We start from the raw sequence: 21,825 nt of genomic DNA, 5'->3' as shown, positions 1-21,825 counted from the left end.
AAGTGCTCTAAAGCACTGTAGCAACTCATAATAAAATAGAAAATACACATACAAGAAGCAAGAATCTATCGCACAGTAAATGATAACACAAATCAAAACAATACGTTGCGGCCGAACGATAACTAACCTAGACGAAAACTACAACAAAGTACTACGCGACGAACGCGGCAACAGCTGACTGTTATTTTTCATTCTACTCAAAGGCTTACAAAGTAGAGCCAGTGCGTAGAGAAATCTCTCCTACGTTGTACTACAAAAATCACGGAATAATTCAATAAACCGTTTTACGGCAATTTAACAAAAACAAAGTGCGATAGTAGCACTTTAAAGTGGTTCAAACATATCGCACAGTGCGATAGTAGCACTTGGAGGGTTAATCATGATCTTTTAATTTTATTTTTGTATCAACTGTTGTACATTGTAGATTTAGTATGGTGGTGAATACAAAGCTTAGAATGATTTAAGACTGATTAATATTTGAAAATATTTGTTTTGATGATATCATTTTGTTTGAAGTATTTGAACATTTGTACCATATCCAACCAAAAACAAGAATATTGTACAACAGTTTTAATCCTTTCTGTGATTTTAATAAAAAAATAGTATACAGTTTAATACTTCAAGTAGTGTTATGAAATTCTGTAACTAACTGCCAAATTATGTACCAATCTCAGGAGGAAGTGTCAAATTTATTTAATTTTAAATGTTTTGAAGTTAAATATGTGTCACAAGTAATAGGAGATTTTTCTGAATTAAAAAATATATAGTACATGGACTAATTACTTTTGTTGTAAAACAACAGTTTTTAAAAATGGATAAATCATGATTTTGATCAAATCGCCGTAATTGTTCACAGTTGGACACAATCTGTTGTTAAAAATATTTTAAGGGTGTATTTAAGCTAAAAGTGAGATCATAAAACTAAAAGAAACAGTGGTATTAACAAAAAGGAAAATTTTCTGGTAATACACTAATTTAGATATTGAATCTCTTTAATGTAAAACTTTCACATTTACAGTTTTGATTTAAAATAACAGGCATATAAAGTGAAAATTGAGCATTATATATGTAACTGTTTGCTTTACAAACATGTATAAAAAATAAAATGCATTTTACTATTTGTTTTTTATTTGCCACGCATTGTAGCTAATTCACATACAAAAATAACAAATATATTTCTATATAATTTTAACAAATAACGATTACATACTATATGCTAGTCAAAATTTAAAACAATAAATTTACAAATTGATTTTAACTGTTAATTCTGTAACCTTTAGGTGACTTATACAATTGATATCTTTATAAATCAAAGGAACAATATGACAAGTGTTATAAAAATTGTAAAAATAACTATAAAAAGCTACAAATTCTAAAAAACAGAATTATATTTCTATTATTGTAATGCACTTTGAATAATATCTAGTTCTTACATTTTCCTCTAAGCTCTCACTTACGGATCTGACACAAAACCAAAGTCCCCAATGAACTTAAACAACTCAAAACCAACACCTCCTACAGAAATATTGTGCGTGGATACACTTAAAACAGTTATGTGTTACAATAAAAACAACATTAAAATACAACAGAATGTAAAGTTTGTCAAGCTCTCATAACAATTAAGTCTGGCTACAAGTTAATGTAAGCTTTTAATCAAATGTCTGAAAAATAGTGAATTTTATTAATATTAATTAGCGAAATCTGCAATACAGATGTACTGTCAAATTGATGGGTAATTTGCCCAGTACAGATTCTGCCCAGTCATTTAGACTATCACAAAGGACACTGAGTCAGATAGCTAAGTAACTTGACAACTGGCTCGATCTCCACTCCTGGTACTTGGATTTTTACAGTTTGCTGAATTCATACAAGGATCAAAAGTCGTTGGGAGGGTAAAATCTATGTTAACCCAATGGACTCCATAATAAAATATTGAATGTGGGTAAAAATTTGAGTCTAGATGCTTCTAAGAATCACCATTACCAGTGCAAGAAGCATTTTACAGTTCATTTTAGAGAAAACTTGGCTAATTGGTGCCTAAGCCAAGTGTCTAGTATAGCCCTTACTATTAAGTATTTGTGTGCAAGTAACAAAAGGCATACTATGTTTTGAATTACTAAAACCATTTTATTTTTGTATTAAAAAAGAAGGGAATAACTGTGCAAAAACCATTTATTATTTTGTTCCACATTTTCTCTCAATATGCACATCCATTTTAGAGATAACTATACAAATAAATTAATAATAATTTATATAAGTATCGTGTCTGTGTGTGTGTGTGTGTGTGTTTTTGTTAGTCTCTTGATTGGTAAAATAGGCCTAGGTGCAGTGCAAGCTTAACTCCAAGATTAAATGGATAGGGATTGATATACTTATACATATTTGTGAATAATGGTGCTTCGTTAAAAAAAAATATTTTGACACCCTACCAAAATTTAAAAAAAATCCTATTAATATAAATCCAAAGGATCTCACAATGTATATTGCCTATAAAATTCATTAGGATGGTATCCTATATTTCATGCACTGTTCAAAAATCAGTAAAATTAGAATAAAACTTTATAAAAACGGATAAACATAACTTTTATAACAGTTCTACATTCTAACTTTCAACTGGCACTAAATATGAGACAAATATAAAATTGTCACGACATTGCACAGTAAAGTGGTGAAGGCTTTGCAGTTTTTATTTTTATGCAAAACACCAGTAGACTACCACAGCCAGTGGTAGAATCGAGAGTAGATGTGGTTCTTAACCACAGCTATGTGAGGATTACCATATGCCTTTGGTGAAAAGTCCTACACAGCATATTTGAAGGACTGATTTTGGAAATAAGTTGAAAAGTTATAAGAGAATAATCCAAACTACATGAAAGCCTTCAAGACAAACACAAAGTATCACTGGATTTATAGATCAGTTACCGATTTATCACTGAAATATTTACAAAACTGGTTTATATTATAATCATATCATTTCTGTATGAGACATAAAATATGGTTTTCTTGCTAAAGTCTTATTCAACAATTTTTAATCTAAATTTCCATGTGTATATTGAAAAACATTGCTTCTGACGGCTGATGTTGAATCACGTGTTGCTTGGGGAATGGATCACGAGTAGTCTATATAAGTAATCCTTGACGTTCTCTTCCTTACCAATATATTTCATAAAATAATTGTGGCAACATTTGAGCAGATTCATGTCTTTTCATTCTATTACCAATAGTCTTTTCACAATGAAAACAGCAAGAATGATCAGACCAGCAGTGACTTCTGAACATCAAGTATTTACATTACCAGGCAAGCGCCCAGCTCCTGGATCTAGCTGATGTGAATGTAGATATGTTCAATGATTCTGTTACTACAAATGACCACCAATGTCTATCTGGAGAGCACACTTGAACATATCTGAGACACCTCAAGTCGGTCACAGTAATTTCATAACTTCAGCCTAATCTTTAGTTCTTTTGCCATTGTAGTGGTAAAGGAACTTATTCATATATTTGCCCTTGAAGATATTCATTTAAAAAATCCTTAAATATTTATACGTAATTCACAAATACCTAGGTGACAATGTAGGTTTTCTTGCAAAATCTTTGGTGACAGTATAATTTTACTTTGGGTCCAAAGGGTTAACAGTGTAGTGGTAGTTGATGGGTTGATGGTCTCTGTGAATCCTCATATAAATAAACCAGACAGAAAACATCCATTTTATAGGATAACATCTAATAGTCTGTTTAACTTGTAGCCATATAATAATATAATCTAACAATATGGTAACAAATGCAATACATACAAAATAAACCCTCAAACATTACTTACACTATATACATTTTGTCTAATGATTCATGGTCCCTAATTTACAAAACGGAATATTTACTAGTAAGAAAGTAGAGTTTTAGTCTTATTTTGAAACCCTGTCAGAAAATAAACAACTTCGCTAACATACTCTTAACCGTAGAGTTGAGGCCATTCTAGAAAATGTCATACAGGAAAATAGTAAATGGTTTTCAGACATCATACACCTAACATTCAATACATATAGTTATACAATTTTCATTACAAAAAGTAAAAAACAACCTTATCCTTTAATGCCTGTATTCATATTTAAGTACATGGGCAATGATTAGGCCAAATTTTCATTATTTTTCTTATGTTTATAACAATCTTATGTTTGTTCACTAACCATAATTCTGTGCATAACACATGACATGGTTGGTGAACAATTTAATTTTGGAAAGAAAATGTGTTAAAGTTAGTTACATAGTCCAGGAACAAAAGTTATACATGCTATGGTCAAAACATTCAAAAGTCTAGATCATTTTTAAAACATTTCCACAAAAAAATTAATGTATGTAAAACAACTTAAATAAACAGCCTATTTTTAAGCTTTGAGCTTAAAATTCTCTTAATAAAATGCAAATTATTTACATAATGTACAACAATAATACATATACTGTATAGCAGCACTGAACACACTAATGTCAATGTGACATTAAAATTGGATAGTTTGGTGTCAAAAAATTTCCTAAAAATGTGCAAAAGTAATACTCACAGAAAAGTATCATATCAGTTCATTAATGGAGATGATGACATCAGGTTCTTCTTCTGTACATACCCATAAAAAATTTAATATAATTACAAAGTTTAGTTTGATTTTGGAATGTATATTGTCTCTGTATAAGATTGCAATATATATTTAGCTTTTGGAAAGATCTTGCAACAGACAGAAATAACCTGCACCGAATCTTAAAGACATTAAAGAATATTAACTGAATTGCTGTTTGAACACATTTTTCACTCACAGATAAATTAGTGAAATTTGGTGAATCTCCAATAAACTGATTGTTTTTTGACATCTCAAGGAGGAACTGACCAAATAAATTGTTCCTCTTCTTTCTTCTTTGCCCTTCTTCTGATCTTCGGCCTGTAAACCCCTTTCTCCTGCCCACTCCTCAGCCAGTTCTCTCTCTCTTCCTCTTTCTGTTGTACCTCCTCTGCTGTATCTAATTTCCTCATGTTCCTTGGTGAGTTTGTGCCCTTCTTGAAATTCCGTGGTGAATTCCGAGCAGAGTTGTCATATATTTCAGACAAATCGCTTCCACGACGATCCTGACCTTGACCGGATCTAGTTTTCTTCTCCTCAAGCTCCTGCCGCTCAGACCACCAAGGGGGCAGAATACCACCTTCCACAGGAGACGGAAAAGTGTAATTTCCATGATAGTAGGAGAGGAACAATGGCTCGAGACGCACACATTGCATGGCTACCCAGCTGTGAGGGAGAAGGAGAGGAAACCTGCTGGTCCAGTAGTGCGTGAAGCTGTCTGCTGGTATCCCCAGCAACTTCTGAGCCTCTGGGGAAAGCTCCCTGAAGTGATGTCTCTGCAAGATCAGAGCAACATAAGTAAGAATAATCAAAACTAATATTGAGGATTTATACACAGTCTATATATTTATATATAGTCAAGTTAATAAAAAGAGTATGTCCAAATTTAGTATATTCAAAGTGTCAACATCTCATACTACTTGACACTATATAGGTATTTCTCAGTCTACATGAGACAGGCAATATTAAGGTATAATTTTAAATAAAAATGAATACACAAAAATTGTGTTTACTTATATATGCACATAAATATGATGAAATGTACAGATATGGATTAGTTATATAACCAAATTAAAACTGATTTAACATATTTAATGAATTACTATCCTTCATAAAACACATTAGAAGATTAATTATGATTTCCCTAAACAACCTATTGAAGTCACAATTTCATGCAAAATCTGTATTTGAGACTCTTGAGTTAGTAAAAAAAGCATATGGAGAAGATAGGATAAAAATACACAAGTTGCATAGTGTTTTCATAAAGGTAGCACAAACATCAAAGATTACATTCAGAGTGGACGCCTCGACTTCTACCTCAGATGAGCGTATTAATTATGTTTAAGAAATTGTGCACTCCGAAAGTGAAATAAAAACAATCAATGCTATTGTTTGCCTATAATATTAACTATGCATCATGATTATTTACACATGTATCCAAAAATGTTATCACCTAAACAAAAAGAAATTAAAGTAACACGTCCTTGACATGGCTGAAGATGACAGTTTCGTGAATTGTAACAGGTAAAGAAGCAAAATGATTTCTGTACAACCCTCAGACAAAACGTCAGTCATTTGAATGAATGAAAAAACTGAATCAAGCAATGAAAAATCCCACTTGGACCAAAACCAAAAGGTAGTGGTGTTAGAAATATTTTATGATAATGAGCAACTGATTCACTACTAATTTATTTCTGAAGGCCAAACTGTTAAACTTTTGTGTCCCATGGGCACACTGTTGTGTCGTCTGCATTGACTCCCTAACATCCCGTTGGCACATTGTGTCGTGACGTAAGCGTTCAGTAAAATCGTTGTAGTTTTGATACTCTATGGTATAATGAAGTGTGACTTATTTGGAATTGTTTGTGAAGAGTCGGGCTTTTTCGTAGTGTAGTTGGTATTTTTCCTGTCTTCACCATCACTTTGATGTTATGAAGCTGATTGCTGTTTGTAAAGAAATACATCATAGCTTCGCATCAGAAGCAAGTTATTGATCAAGATATTATTAAATATCTTTCTAAAGATATACTTTTCGGACTTATCGGATTCGAATGATTCTGACAGTTATGAAGAATAAGTGATTTTTTTATGAAAATAAATCAAATAGCAGTGGTGCAATTCGTGAAGTCAATGCCGATATTCACTTAGATTTGGTTGACTACATAAACCCTACTCCAGGTACAAGTCGTACTGTCTTTGATTTGCCTTTAGACAGTGATAGTTACAAATTGGATTGCAAACTTAGGCATTTTTTAAAACAAACATTTAGTTTAGAATATTTGTCTAGTAGTAGTCAGTGATTTATATTGCAACCTAGATGAAACAAAGGCCTTGGCACCAAACCTTTTCCTAATAACATTAGATACTTTTCACCCTCAATAGAACAAAGTATTGATGTTCAAAACAATGTAGAAGCACTATACAACTTAGTTACTAATAGCTGTGAAGTAGGCCTTTGTGAAAAAGATGTCATTCCTATTCCAGGCACTCAAGGGGATTTTATAACAAAATGTGAACCCTGTTGTAGTTCTAGGCCCATAGATACAGTCAGGGAGCAATCTAAACGTAAACGTAAATCTAAAAAAAAGAAGACTACCTTTCCATGGGTGTTAATACTTATTAACTCGAACAGTGGTATAAATAAATACTTACGTGTAAGTGCAGACTCCACATACTTAGACTGCTTTCTTTAAATTTTTCCAAGTGATCTATATTGTTAAGTAAACCAATAAAATATTTTGCTCAAGTGGTTTCAAAACTTAAAAACGTGTCCCAGGCTACATGGAAGAATGCAAGTGATAGCAAAATGCTGTTTTCTTGCCCTTTATATACTAACGACTCATGTGAGGAAAAATAAAATCAAAGACTATTGGTACACAGACAGTTTAATTGAAACAAAAATATCTGGACGAGTCATGAGTAGGAATCAGTTTCAAATGTTGCTATGGGTAATTCTCTTCACAATGACTATTCTGGGCCTTGTTATTGTTCAATCCTTTGGGATGACTCCATAAAATCAATCCTGTACTTTGTAGTCTGAATAAATCTTTTTCTAATTGCTTTACTCCATTTGAAAAAATTACAATAGTTGAAACATTATTCCTATTCAAAGGCAGGTTTATTTTTCACCAGTATATCCCAAAAAAAGAGCTAGATTTGGGATATTATTATTGACTTTATCTGACAGTCAGACTGGCTATGCTTGTACAATCTTTTCAACCAAGGGCACAAAATATACCTTGACAATTGGTATGTTTCTACCTCTCTAACCGTTGGATTGTTCAATCATGGAACAAAAATGTGTGGATTTTGTTTACGAGCGTTGGCAGAATAAATGAGAGTTATGAGTTCTGACAACAATGCACGCCCATGGAATGACAGAAATTGACAGCAGTTGTTTACCAACTAATTATAAAATTGAAAGGACAATGTTAAAAATATTTGAAAAGCAAAACCCCTGTAAATTTTTTCAAAAATTATTATTTCGATTCCAGGATTTTATTAACAAAATCTGGTATAAATTCATATCAAAGTAATGATTGTAAGTACCAGTTTGAAACAGTAATTTTTTGTAAGACATAATACAAGCAGACAAAAAATAAAATAAATGACAGTTTTATAAGCATAATTATTTTTTACAACAAACTAAACTGGACCACTACAAAGATAAAGGAGCGGAAAATTATTAACAGATATCATTAAAGAAAAACTATTTGTGACAGGAAGTTACCAATTTGTGTGCAGATATCTGTAATAAAATTATAAGTTTGAAACTAATTAAAAGTAAATTCTTAGACTTTAAAGATTAAGCACAAAAAAAAAACACAAAAAAGAATATATTTGACTATCTTTTAGCACCACATTTAAAAAATCACTGTTTTAATCTTATAAACGCTGTAGCTAGTAGGTACATTATTACTATCAAAATATTATATTCACAAGATTAGTTACAATTGCAGGTTATGTTTTAAAGTACATAATATACAAGCCTTAAAATCAAATACTTCCACAGTACAAAATCTAATATTGAAGAATATATTTTACAAAAAAGGCCAAATTATAAAATAATAATACTGAATAAAATATTTTTTTTTTTAAAGACATGTATTCAATAATATGTTGAAAACAAGGTAAATAAATACCAAAAATTCAATATTTGAACATACGAGGGTGATCCAGAAAGTAAAGAACGTTTTGTTATAAGTCAATAAAAACAAAAGATAAGAGCATGAAAATTTATTTATAAATACTTATAAACTTACTCTATTTTTCTACAAAATCGCCGGAACTGTCAAGGCACTTGTTGTAGCGTGGCACCAGTTTTTCTATACCGACGTTATACTGTTCTGCCGCCAAGGAATGAAGCCACGTTTTTACTCCTTCTTTGAGGTCTTCGTCACCCAAAAAGTTTTTTTCCGCCTAAAAAACACTTTCAACTTTGGAAACAAGTGATAGTCACTCGGAGCCAGATCTGGACTATACGGAGGGTGTCCGAAGATTTGCCATTTGAAAGAATTGAGTTCTGCTTTGGTTCGTGCACTGCAATGAGGCCGAGCATTGTCGTGGATCAGCACCACTTTCGACGACAGCATTCCGCGTCGTTTGTTCTGAATAGCGCGGCGAAGCCGATGCAAGGTCTCGATGTAGGCCTCTGAGTTGATTGTTTCGCCTCTCGGCATGAACTCCACATGGATTAGGCCTTTTCGGTCCCAAAAAAAACTGTTGCCATCAATTTCCTGGTGTTTCAAATTTGGTTTTTCTTTCCTGTTTTTTGTTGGTGAATTCACTGATGACTCGTTCATCGCATTGTCACCGTAAACTGCCTTAATTTGCCTGTAAATTTCAATAGGTCGAACATTCTGTGCATTCAGAAACCGTATCACACTACGCAGTTCACATTTGGCGGGATTTTCAATTAACGCCGCCATTTTAAACTTTCACAGGAGACGCAAACGTGACCTCACGGTACCGCTACTCAGCTCACACTGAGGCAGAAGGTGTGGCTAACGAACAAGCTATCTACCGCGGTGGTGGGGGAACTGCGCCGCCCGTGATGCGCAATCGTTTTTTACTTTCTGGACGACCCTCGTATTTAAGAATTAAGAAAATAATACAAATTACAGCAGATTTTTCCAACACATATTTTTAGAAGTTAATTTAATATTATCAGCATACATGTTTCAATTTTTGCTTGTTTATAATTTATTATGTTGATGTTATTATTTTAATATGACCACTACTACTTTTACTATTTATATATATATATATATATATATAAAATTTATAACAGCAAGAATCTTGTCATATAGCTTTCCAATATTGTTTTGGAACTGGACAGATCCTGGGCTTACCTTATTCCTTAAGGCTCGGAGGAGATCTCGCACACTGTCCCCACGATAACTGCGGTACTTGCGCAGGTCAGCCTTCACCTCTTCATCAATGACAGCACGCCAATCACCGTCTACGCAAACTTGTACAGCTCCACACTCCAGTGTCTCTAGTACTTGTCCATTCATGTCTTCCTTCTCCACTCGGTCACTAACATCCTGCCAGACATTAGAAGTTTTATTTTAAAGTTTATTTTCCCTCAGAGTGGGATTGCATAAACATAATTTATCTTGGATATTTCATAGTTTTGGACTATTTAATCTGACATACTGTAAAACTGTTTGATATGTATTAATAGTTTTTCTCATTTTGTTTATGTTCATTTCAAAATTTTCATTTTTATACTCAATTTTCTTTCTTAAATATATGAGGGCTATCCAGAAAGTAGATTACGTTTTGATATAAACAAAAAACAAAGTACAAGAAAAAAAATTGCATTCTATAAATTTGAAAGCGACACTAAAATACTATTTTTAAACATAGTCACCATACAAATGTAGGCACTTAACATAACAGTGAACTAGTTTTGAAATTCCATCATTATAAAATTCAGCTACATGGGACATCAACCAGGTAGTCATAGCCTCCCGCAGTTCCACGTCGTCATCAAAGCACTGCGTTGCAAGCCTAGTCTTCATTGCTGGAAATAAGTGGTAGTCACTGAGTGCAAGGTCCAGACTGTAAGGCGGTTGTGGAATCACCTTCCACTTAAAAGCATCTAGGAGTTCTCGAGTCCAATTTGCAGTGTGTGCTCAGTACCCATCTTGCAAAAAATTTATGGTAATCTAACTTTTGTGTAACAAACTTGACATTTGAGGAAAACTAAGTGAGAATTCTGCTATTGTGAATCAACGGTCTTCTTTAATCTTCTCATCAACTTTAGAGACAATTTCATCAGTCACAATGCTTGGCCGTCCACTTTGTTCGTCATCATGCACATTAGTTGGGAAGTGAGTATCACATCAAAGGGGGAGTGACCATATATTATATATTTGAGTCACATGTGAGATATGAGATAACTCTGTGGGGAGGCTCATCATATGACAACCTCCAACGGATTATGATCCTTACAAAAAACTGTTAGTATTATGGCCAATTTGAAGCCACGTGACAGCTGTCAAGAGACTTTCACGAATCTTAACATCATGACAGTGGCTTCTCTATACATCCTGGAAGTAATTCTGCATGCCTCAAGACAACTTGCCAAAAATAAGTTCACCTATGGACGAAACACCCGACAAGATAATAACTTCTACCTACCTACTCACAAGACAACTCTGTTTGAGAAGATGCACGAGCAAGATTCTTCAATGCACTTCCTGCAGATTTAAAAATACAAAACACTAAGAAGCTGAAAACATCTCTGCAACACTGGCTCATACACAAATCTATCTACTGCATCAGCAAGTTCCTCACCTGTGCAAGTGGTCAAGTGCACTACAAAATACATTGTATATATTTTACAAAACTTTCTTAAGTTTTACAAACACTAACACTTTCATATACTTTTATAACACAAATATTCTTTAGACTTTTGTTCTATTCTCCAAGAATAAGTTCAAGAAAGAATCGGAATCTGATTTTTAGACCTAATGCACCACTGACGCACTCCACCTTTAGTAATCACATCGTTTTCATAAACTTCACAGAGTTGACGATAAATCTCAATTGGTTTATTGTACTTAGCCGACAAAAACCATATTCACTGCACTTCATAACTCGTAGGATTTTCAAATATGTCAAAAATTTTAAACTGATATTGTGAAACAACAAGAAGCAACAGTAACCTCTAACTAGCACGGCTGGATAGCCACTGAACAGAGAAATGCCCTGACATAAAAATGACCGTGATAGTCCCACCTCTAGTGGCTACAGAGTGAAACATAATCTACTTTCTGGATAACCCTTGGATATCTGAGTTCATATTGAACAAAGCTCCTTCTTTCTTCTACTTTCTTCATTGGAATAGGCTTATGTTAAGTGCGGAGACTTAAGATTAGCTAAAATGATCTTTTCTATAAAATAAGTGTTTTCCAAGACTGTACTTTGTTTTTAATACTCAGAAAAATGAATTCATTTCCCTTTTCTAGTCCGCCAAAAATTCTATGGTTAAACTATTGAGGCTATATTACATGACTTGAATAAACTATATCCGCCTACTAATTTGCTATGAACACGCACTTGTGAATTTTGCTTTTCTTTATTGTAGATCTGTCACAAAATTTCTTGATTATCGAGATTTCAAATAAGTTTCTAATGGTATAAGCTCTTATTAAAAATACAATAATAATAAATTATAATCAAATTAATAATTTGAAATCATATACAAAACATTTTTACTAGGCCTGAAGTCATTGAATCAAGTATAGAAAAGGATCTCATAATTTTACAAATCAATGTAGAATATTGTACCTACAGTACAGTATATTGTGGCTATTCCACAATGCTGGGCAGTGAAGTATAACTTCAGCTGGTGGCCTCTCTCGAGGTCTCATAATTTTACAAACCAATGTAGAATATTGTACCTACAGTACACCAGTATGATGAGTTACCTGCAAGAAGGTGAGCCTGATGTCTATCCCACAATGCTGGGCAGTGAAGTATGACTTCAGCTGGTGGCCTCTCTCGAGGCCTCATAATTTTACAAACCAATGCAGAATATTGTACCTACAGTACACCAGTATGATGAGTTACCTGCAAGAAGGTGAGTACCTGATGTCTATCCCACAATGCTGGGCAGTGAAGTATGACTTCAGCTGGTGGCCTTCCTTGAGGTCTCATAATTTTACAAACCAATGTAGAATATTGTACCTACAGTACACCAGTATGATGAGTTACCTGCAAGAAGGTGAGTACCTGATGTCTATCCCACAATGCTGGGCAGTGAAGTATGACTTCAGCTGGTGGCCCTCCTTGAGGTCTCATAATTTTACAAATCAATCAATGTAGAATATTGTACCTACAGTACACCAGTATGATGAGTTACCTGCAAGAACGTGAGGACCCGATGGCTATCCCACAATGCTGGGTGGTGAAGTATGACTTCAGCTGGTGGCCTTCCTCGAGGATCTGGACTGAGCATCTTCTCTATCAGGCCACACCAGAGTACACTCAGGCCTGCCAACCTAGAATAATAATCTGATTAAATTGTGATTGGATTTCTCCTATCACTACACTATTTATCAACACCTTCTGAAAATGCCTGACCAATAACTACAAAACAAGTCACCCTCATTGATTCTACACATTATCTTTCTCAAATTCACCTGTGGATTTACATCTTATGTTTATGCAAGAATTGAAGAATTATAAGGGTGATTTGAAGCTTAGCTCTATGTTACAGTTTTCAACAGATGACCAGATTTTACTGGATCATTTAATTGGATAGCAGGAACAGGAGAAATTAATTCAGTACTAGATTTCAACAAACTAACATCATATAAATAAAAATCCAAATTAATATCTCATAAATAGTAACAGACTTTTTATTTAAATGAATAATAATAAGAATTAATGAAAAACAATAAGATTTCATTATAAAACCCCGTTTTACATTAGTTGAAGTAGGAGGGTTAGTAGAAAGGCAACTTAGTGCACTACCGTCAACTTCAGAAATCAGAAATATTTTATTGTCATTAAGCTTAATTACAGCGATAGACAAAGTCAGCTTATTCATTTATGTGTATACAGATAAATTAATAAATAAAACACATACTATATCACGAATAAATAAAACAAATACAAACAAACAATTACGGTTTATAATTCAACAAATCAATGGGACACACAACAAAAATTAATTTTAAAAGCATAAACATGTAATATTGCTGCTTAAGAAATCTGAGACTAAGTCTGGTGACAAGTGTGGATGGTCTGCAGACCAGCTGGTGGGAGAGTCGGGTAGTTTTGGCAAGAAAAAAGCCAGTTGACCACAAACCTCAACATAGCCTTAGTGGTTTACACTGATTTTAACTCCACCAACAATCGACATATCCTGTACAATCTAATATATGTTGAGTGGTTAAATTAGTTCAGTTAAATTTTATTGCAATACTGCAACTGAACATGAAATGGACAGAAGAGAAAACAGTTTGTAGAGCAATACCAGGTGCAGAATTTTTGTGGAACCTCACTAGCCCTACATATAAAGATAAACAAATGTGATAAACAGCAAATGATAATCACATACAAGATATGGGCAAGGAAGGGATTCATGTACAAAAGCAAAACAGAAATTTTTCTATAAACAATTTTAATAAACACGTTTTTTGTTTTCAGCAGAAATATATTTTTTTACTGTTATTCATATCTAAATCTATGAAAATTTATTATCTAAATAAAGGGAAAATAACCTTTTAAATGTTTACTGTTGAAATTACAATTTTTCATAACAATAATTCCTGATTAATCTTCTAGAATTTTGTAATATTACCTGATACCTATATCGAGGGATGTTTTTCATTTGCCACCAGAACTACAGGGCACATTTAAATATGAATTATTTTGGTACATGGTAGGATTTAATAAGTATTGGCCATGGGCTATCAATGGCTCACTCTACTTCTGAGGATAAGCCATTAATGGCAGGCACTGAAAAATAATAGTGCAAATCTTATAATGATGAAGATTTAATGGCAGATAATGTTTCTTACTACAGTAGAACCCCTCATAACCGGCCTCCACGCGACCGAGGCCATGGCCGGATAACGATTCGGCCGGATAAACCAACCTATTATAAAAACTATAATTTATACCTAATAATAATATGTAATTAATAAATATAGTAAAAAGTAGTGTTTAAATCTCTTTTGGGATTATTTTGTATAAAAATACACACGTTTGTAAAACGAATAAAAAATTTATTGTATAAGAAAAAGTGGTTAAATAATTAACATACAAATACAGTACATTTGTAAATTCAGATAACATAAATTAATGTTAAATAAAGATGGAGATATAAAAATTACTCACAATAAATTTGCTTTGAAGATTACATTAGGCCTTATAATAGTCCGTAATTTTCTGCTGAACTTTGTTGTCCATTGTTTTTTTTTTTGAAGGCATAGTCTCTCCACTTTTTGAATAACATAACGTCAACAGCTGTTGAGTGGTCCTGTTGCTCTATGTAGGCTAGTGATGTTTGAAGTGCATTTCTCGCCTCCTCATGGCTTATTTTATCTTCTTCCTGAAGTGTCATCATCTTATCTTCTTCCAAAGTGTCATCATCTGATTTTTCTGCTTCTTCATTTTCATACTCTTCTACAACACTCTGCACGATTTGTTCATCACTTAGATATTCGTTTTCCAAATCATCATCACCAGTTACCCATTCCTCAACATCTTGATTTAAGATTTCTTCTTCGCCAGTTAATGCTAACTTCGTCAGGTCATTTATAAGTTTTGCATTACAATTCTCTTGCTGCTCATCTGCTACCTGGATAAAATCTTTATTGACTGTGCCATTGACCAATTTCTCAATATCTGGCCAGGCCTTCCGCCAAGACTTAACAAATTTTGTACTGGGGATTTCATCATATGATTCAGCAGTAATGTAGATAACATCCTTTATGTTAATTTGCTTTAGAGCCGAGACGAGATCCACACCGTCAGTGTCCATTTTTCCTAAAATCTCAGACAGAAGTTTGCGCCGATATCGCCTTTTCATACATTCGATTACACCCTGGTCCATAGGTTGGTTAAGACTTGTGACATTGGCAGGTAGAAAAAACAATTTTATTCCGGGAGCATCTTCACACTCTAGTTCATGGGGATGGGTTCCAGCGTTATCAAGCACAAAAATAGCTTTTTCTGGCAATTTATGCTTCTTTAAGAGTTTCTTGACTTTAGGAATGAATTCGTTTATGAACCAGTCAATAAAGATGTATGAGTCCATCCACGCTGACTTCTGGGCACGATAAACCACAGGAAGAGAAGAAACATTAATGTGTTTGAAGGCTCTGGGTTTCTTGGATTTACCGATGACCAAAAGTGGGAGTTTATGCTCCCCAGATGCATTTGAACACAGGGCAACCTTTATATGCTCTTTGTTTAGTTTAAACCCCGAAGCTGAACTTGAATCCCCAACAGAGAATGTCTTTTGTGGCAAACGTTTGAAATTCAGCCCGGTCTCGTCAATGTTATAGACCTGATCTGGGACAAGCTTCTCTTGTTGTATCATCTTTGCCAGTTTGACCACAAATTCACTCGCCGATGGTGCTTCTGCTGACATTTTCTCGCCGCAAATATTTACAAATGTAACTCCATATCTTTTTTTCCAGCGGTCTAGCCAGCCATTACTGGCTACGAACTCAGTGTTTACTCCCAATTTTGTGTGTAAAATCATAGCCTTCTGTTTTAAAACTGGTCCTGAAATAGGACTGCCCCTTCTTCTCTCTTGTAAAAACCAAAGCCACAAAGCGTCATCAACCATCTCATTGGAAGGTTTTCTCAAATACCGCCGTTCGGGTAAAACCTTTTCACTCTCTGTTTGTGTACAATAGTCCATCAAAGTTTTTCTATTACGACGCCAGTCATTAACCGTGCTCTTTCCCACGTTTAGTTCACTACATATTTTGGCCACTGATTCGCCTTTATCAATTTGTTCGATCGCGTTAAGTTTTTGTTCCACTGTCACCACGTTACGTTTTCGTTTTGACGCACTCATTTTTCCTTTTTCAATACTGTACATAAAAACAACACTGCAACACAATACACAACACTTGACGAAACAAAACAATTGTACTGTACTGTACTAACCGCACTGAAAATAATCAACGAACTGTTTAGAGGTTAAACCTACTAGCTCAACTGAGGACAACACAGCTACTGAAAAGTAAACACAAGAAAATGTAAACAAACAGATACACCAAGATAACGCACGAGTCGTGGGAGACTAGTGCGTCTAACTGCGCGTCTGTAAGCCGTGGGAAATAAATTTCGATATTGGCTTCCGGGAAGAGGCCGGATAAACCAAGGTGCGGTAAAACCGAGGCTGGATATGAGGGGTTCTACTGTACAGGGTGTATCAAAAAGAATCATCCGATTTAATAAAATCATAACTATTCTGTTTGTTCAGCTAAATGCGCCAACACGTACTGTTGAAAAGAGTATCTTTTAAAGTTTTACATGGTTCCCGCTAGGTAGCAGCAGCGCACTCGAGTGAACGCCTACTTCATTTCTAGTGAAAATGGCGTCTGCACCAAAAAAGCGTTTTGTGTTCTATGTTTTTCGCGGCGTGAGTCTGTAATAACTGTTCAGCGTGACTTTCTTAATAGAGTGTCCAATAAAGACGTGGAGCGGGTCCGCCATTGTTTCATACGTAGCCCTCAGAAAATTTTTCGCCGCGCTGCTTGACAGCTCAACATGCCTCCTATGTCCATCTGGCGTGTGTTGCGTTGACAATTACGCATGAAAGGATACAGACTTCAGTTACTGCAAGCTCTTCGTGAGGGTGATAAAGAACGACGCGTGGAGTTTTGTAACTTCATTCTTGATAAGATGATGGACGATGAACATTTTGTATCGCCCATAGTGTTTAGCGCCGAGGCAACATTTAATTTAAATGGAAAGGTAAACTGCCATAACGTTAGAATATGGGGCACAGAAAAACCACTTGAAATATTGTGCAACATGAGAGAGACTCTCCAAAATTTAATGTGTTTTTCGCGGTTTCACGGGAATAGGTGTACAGTCCATTTTTCTTTGCTGAGAACACTGTTACAGGAATAACATATCTCGATATGCTTGAGAATTATCTTTTCCCCCAATTGGAGACTGATTCGAACAACTTCATTTACCAACAGGATGGGGCACTGCCACATTGGAATCTGGCAGTCCAGCAAATTTAAATCAAAGAATTCATGACCGGTGGATTGGCCGCACTGGACAAAATGACGCATCCTTATATTTCTGGCCTCCAAGGTCACCGGACCTTACTGTATGTGATTTTTTTCTTGTGGGGTTTCATTAAAGACTCTGTATATGTACCTCCGCTACCAACAACAATGGATGAGCTGAAGAATCGCATTACAATAGCAGTGGAATCAGTAACTCAGGACATGCTCACTGCAGTGTGGGATGAATTTGAATACTGCATAGACATATGCCGTGTATCTAAAGGTGGACATATTGAACACCCTTGAAAAGGTATGAAAAAAAACTTTTTCAGTTTCCCTTTCAACCAAAAAAATTAGTAAATGTATATGTTTACTACTGTTCAAAATATAGACATACCAAATCGGATGATTCTTTTTGATACACCCTGTACAATGGGACATTGATATATGAAGTCTCAATATGCCAAATTGTTTTATAAATCGAAGTTTTGTCATTCCTCTTGAATGTGCCATTTACTTTAATGTTTATTTTATCTCTTTAAATAGAAGATTTAAAGAATTAACCTCAATATATAGAATTTTCACCCTTATTTTTACCAACTGTTAACCTCTATATATTGAAGTTTCAGTTTATCAGTGCAACAAACCGAAGTACAGTGCCATATTTTTTATGTGTTTTTTGAAAGCCCACCAATGACACTCCTTTTTTTCTGTTATCGCCAGTGGTGAATCACCACTTTAATCTCAGTTTGATTTGTGCATTACCGTGATTCAAACGAATTCAAATTTATGTACAATACTTTTATAATTTCTCAATATACATTTCCGATAAAGTATTCAAAATCAAGCTTACATTATTACTGTAGTTGTTGTGGATCTCTATATTTCAAAGTCTGCCGATTTAACCTTGGTATAATGAATAAAAGAACAAAATTTGTAAACCTTTAGATATCAAAGCATTCAACAAACATAATGGTGTATCAAACATCAATAAACTGTAATTTTTTATATATATTGAAGTTTTGTATTTCACCTTGAGGTTCAGTATATTGAGGTTCCACTCTATTAGGTTCAAATTGATGAAATTCTTGACTATTAAATAAATTTCGAATGACTATAAACAATTTTTACTCTCTCCATTTAAACTATTTGGAACCTGTTTTCCAACCAGGTCTATTTGACTTTGCGGTAAAAGTGCACATTTTATTTCTTTCCATTATAAATAAGAATTTCTTTCATTTCTAGAAGTTTTGTTTCTTTGTTTCTTATATAACTATAAAAAAATCATTTACAAACAGCAAGTTGAGAATACAATCCTAATCCTAATAATATTATAAACGCAAGTGCCTTTGTTTGTTTTGGTATCATGCATAAACTACTCCACTGATTGAACTGAAATTTTACATGGACATTCTAATGGCCCCTGGTATAAATGTAGGCCTATTCTTATTTCAAAAATCCTTCAGGCTTATGCCCCACTGATTTTGAAAATAATGAAAAACCCCATCTTGGTCTTTGATGTTGTGAAATATTAATTGAAAGAACCTGTCAAACTTAATCAACTGTACTGTGTAAACATTGTTTTATGACACCACAATCATGTTTAATTAATTTAACCACTATTTTCAATTTTCTCACATTAATAGTGTGTAAATTTCCTAAGGAGTAATCATTAGTTTTCAAACCGTTTTTAGATTTTGATTGCGTAAGTACTCTCTAGCTTAGAAAATGTCCTAAATTATAAGATGGCCAGAATTTTACTCCAAAGACTGCCTCCTTTGAAGCAGTTGGTAAGAACTATGCTAGATGAAAGTTCTCTGGACTGTGCTTTTGAACTAATGTACCAATTTCAGCTCTAAATGTTATAAAATATTAAAAATATTTTTTTAGTTTATAAAGAAACAAAGATGTAAATGGTATCATTGTTGATCAAAATCAAAATCAAAATCTTTTTATTGCAGCGACATTGTATATACATTGTATGGTAAACGTCAATACGGGGTTTCTAAAATTCCAAGCATTCATACACACAATACACATTCATACTTACAATTTTACAATCACGCCTCTTTCATTCTTCGCCAATGCAGCCCACTTAGCACAGCAGAGTCAGTCTTCTAATTGGGCGGTCTCCCAGTCAAATGCCAAAAACTCACCCGCATTATAGAATGCCTGAGACACCAAGAAGCGTTTGAGGCGAGTCTTTAACGCCTTAGGCGTTGGGGCATGTTTAATTGAATTGGGCAGTCTGTTGAGGAACTGCACACCCGCTTGCGAGGGTAGGCGTTCATAAACTACCGTTCTGTGTCTCCCAGTCCGGTAGTTTGCTCTGCCACGCGTCTCATACATGTGTATGTCTTGGCCTCTGGTTAAGGCACATTTACTCACACAAAACAAAGTTGTTTCCAAAATGTAGAGGCACGGCAGAGTCAACAACTGCAATTTCCTGAAAGCTTCCCTGCACGACTCTCTAAATTTGATTTTGGCGATTACTCTAATTGCTTTTTTTTGGAGTCTGAATGCTCTTTGAAACTGAGTGTTTGCGCAAGCTCCCCAAAGGACCACTCCGTAGGCAAGATGGGGGTAAATTAAGCCGTAATACGCCGTAATCAGTACCTGACTCGGACAGTATTTGGCTAAAGATCTCAAAACAAAAATGCCTGAGCAGATTTTTGCGCAAACATGGTCAATGTGCTCATTCCAAGTCAGCCCTCGATCGAGGTGCATTCCTAGGAATTTTGAAGAGCAGACTTCTTCCAGTGTGGAGTCATCTAACAAAATGGCCGGCTCACACTGGTTGCCTGCAGTGCGCAAGGCAAAATTTAAAACGTTGGTTTTTGAAGAGTTTGTTGTTAGATTGAGGCTGTGGAAATATTGGACACAGTTGTTGATGTCAACAAAAGCCTGTTGTTCCAAAACTTCGCTTGACATTGCATTGAAAAAAGTCGTATCATCGGCAAACTGCACCAATTTTCCATGCAGAAGCGATGATTTTATATCGTTCACGTAAAGCAGGAAAAGCACAGGACTGAGGATAGACCCTTGAGGGACTCCATATCTCAGGTCTATTGGTTTGGATGATTTATTTAATATATACTATTTTATATGATATACTTTTAACTGTACATTTTTACAGTTACAAAAGACAAATTTAACCCTTTCTGCACGAAACACGGACACTGCCCGATGTGCTGTAGCTCACTAGTGGATGAATCACATGAGGGACGCTGCTTTAGCACCCCCTGGAATAAGCACCCCCTCGGGCTCTGACGTCACGGCAGGGGGGTGCTAATTCAGTGCACGGACACGGACCAGGCACTGAATTAGCATTCCCCGACTACAAGGGGGTGCTAAATCAGCGCATGAACATGGTCGAGGCCCTGAATTAACACCCCCCTGTTCCAAGGGGGTGCTTATTCAGCGCATAGACATGGCTCAGTCACTGAATTAGCACCCCCTAGAAATCAACCAGCAAAAAGGATATTTATCTTTTATATTATTTATATTACATATTCAATTTAATCATAAATATAATAGTTGTTATCTGGATTTTTGTGACGCTGCCACTTATAAGCTACTATCTACGATTTTTTTTGTAATTTCCGATAAACAATTAAATAATATAATAAACAAATATGGCTACTTTCTCTTCAAAATTACCATAGACTTAATATTGCATAATAATGCTCCGACTAACAAGGCTTATAGACCTTACCCCACTCCTCCCTCTCACACGCATTGTCATATTTGTGTAACAATTTTCACTCATGACTTTGCTTTCTTAATTTTTTCTAAATATCACCTATTAAAATAATTAATTAAATCATATCCTTCATTTATTCTATTTCAGTTTATTCTTTCAGTTAATACGTTTGTAAATTTAATTAACGCACTACTAAATATATATTTAAAAAAACATAAACTTCTCTATGCACAGATCATTAAAGCCCACGTAGGCTCTTTTCCTATTACGGTTTTTAATTACGAGTATACAGTAA

At 34.6% G+C, this 21,825-nt stretch overlaps 1 protein-coding gene across 1 annotated transcript in view; it reads right to left on the bottom strand.

Moving 5' to 3' along the window:
• Nucleotides 1–974: 974 nt before the first annotated feature.
• Nucleotides 975–21,825, bottom strand: part of LOC124354301 (serine/threonine-protein kinase/endoribonuclease IRE1) — a 116,190-nt gene continuing 95,339 nt past the window's right edge. The window contains exons 15-17 of the mRNA XM_046804646.1: nucleotides 12,979–13,117; nucleotides 9,956–10,150; nucleotides 975–5,380 (exon numbers count right to left, since the gene is read on the bottom strand). Coding sequence (XP_046660602.1) covers nucleotides 4,859–5,380; nucleotides 9,956–10,150; nucleotides 12,979–13,117 — 856 coding nt within the window. The 3' untranslated portion in view covers nucleotides 975–4,858. The remainder of the gene's footprint in view (nucleotides 5,381–9,955; nucleotides 10,151–12,978; nucleotides 13,118–21,825) is intronic.

This window comes from Homalodisca vitripennis, chromosome 2, assembly GCF_021130785.1.
Source record: "Homalodisca vitripennis isolate AUS2020 chromosome 2, UT_GWSS_2.1, whole genome shotgun sequence".
NCBI lineage: Eukaryota > Metazoa > Arthropoda > Insecta > Hemiptera > Cicadellidae > Homalodisca > Homalodisca vitripennis.
Note: the sequence above shows the minus strand (reverse complement) of the source record. Positions and strands in the feature narration are given on the sequence as shown.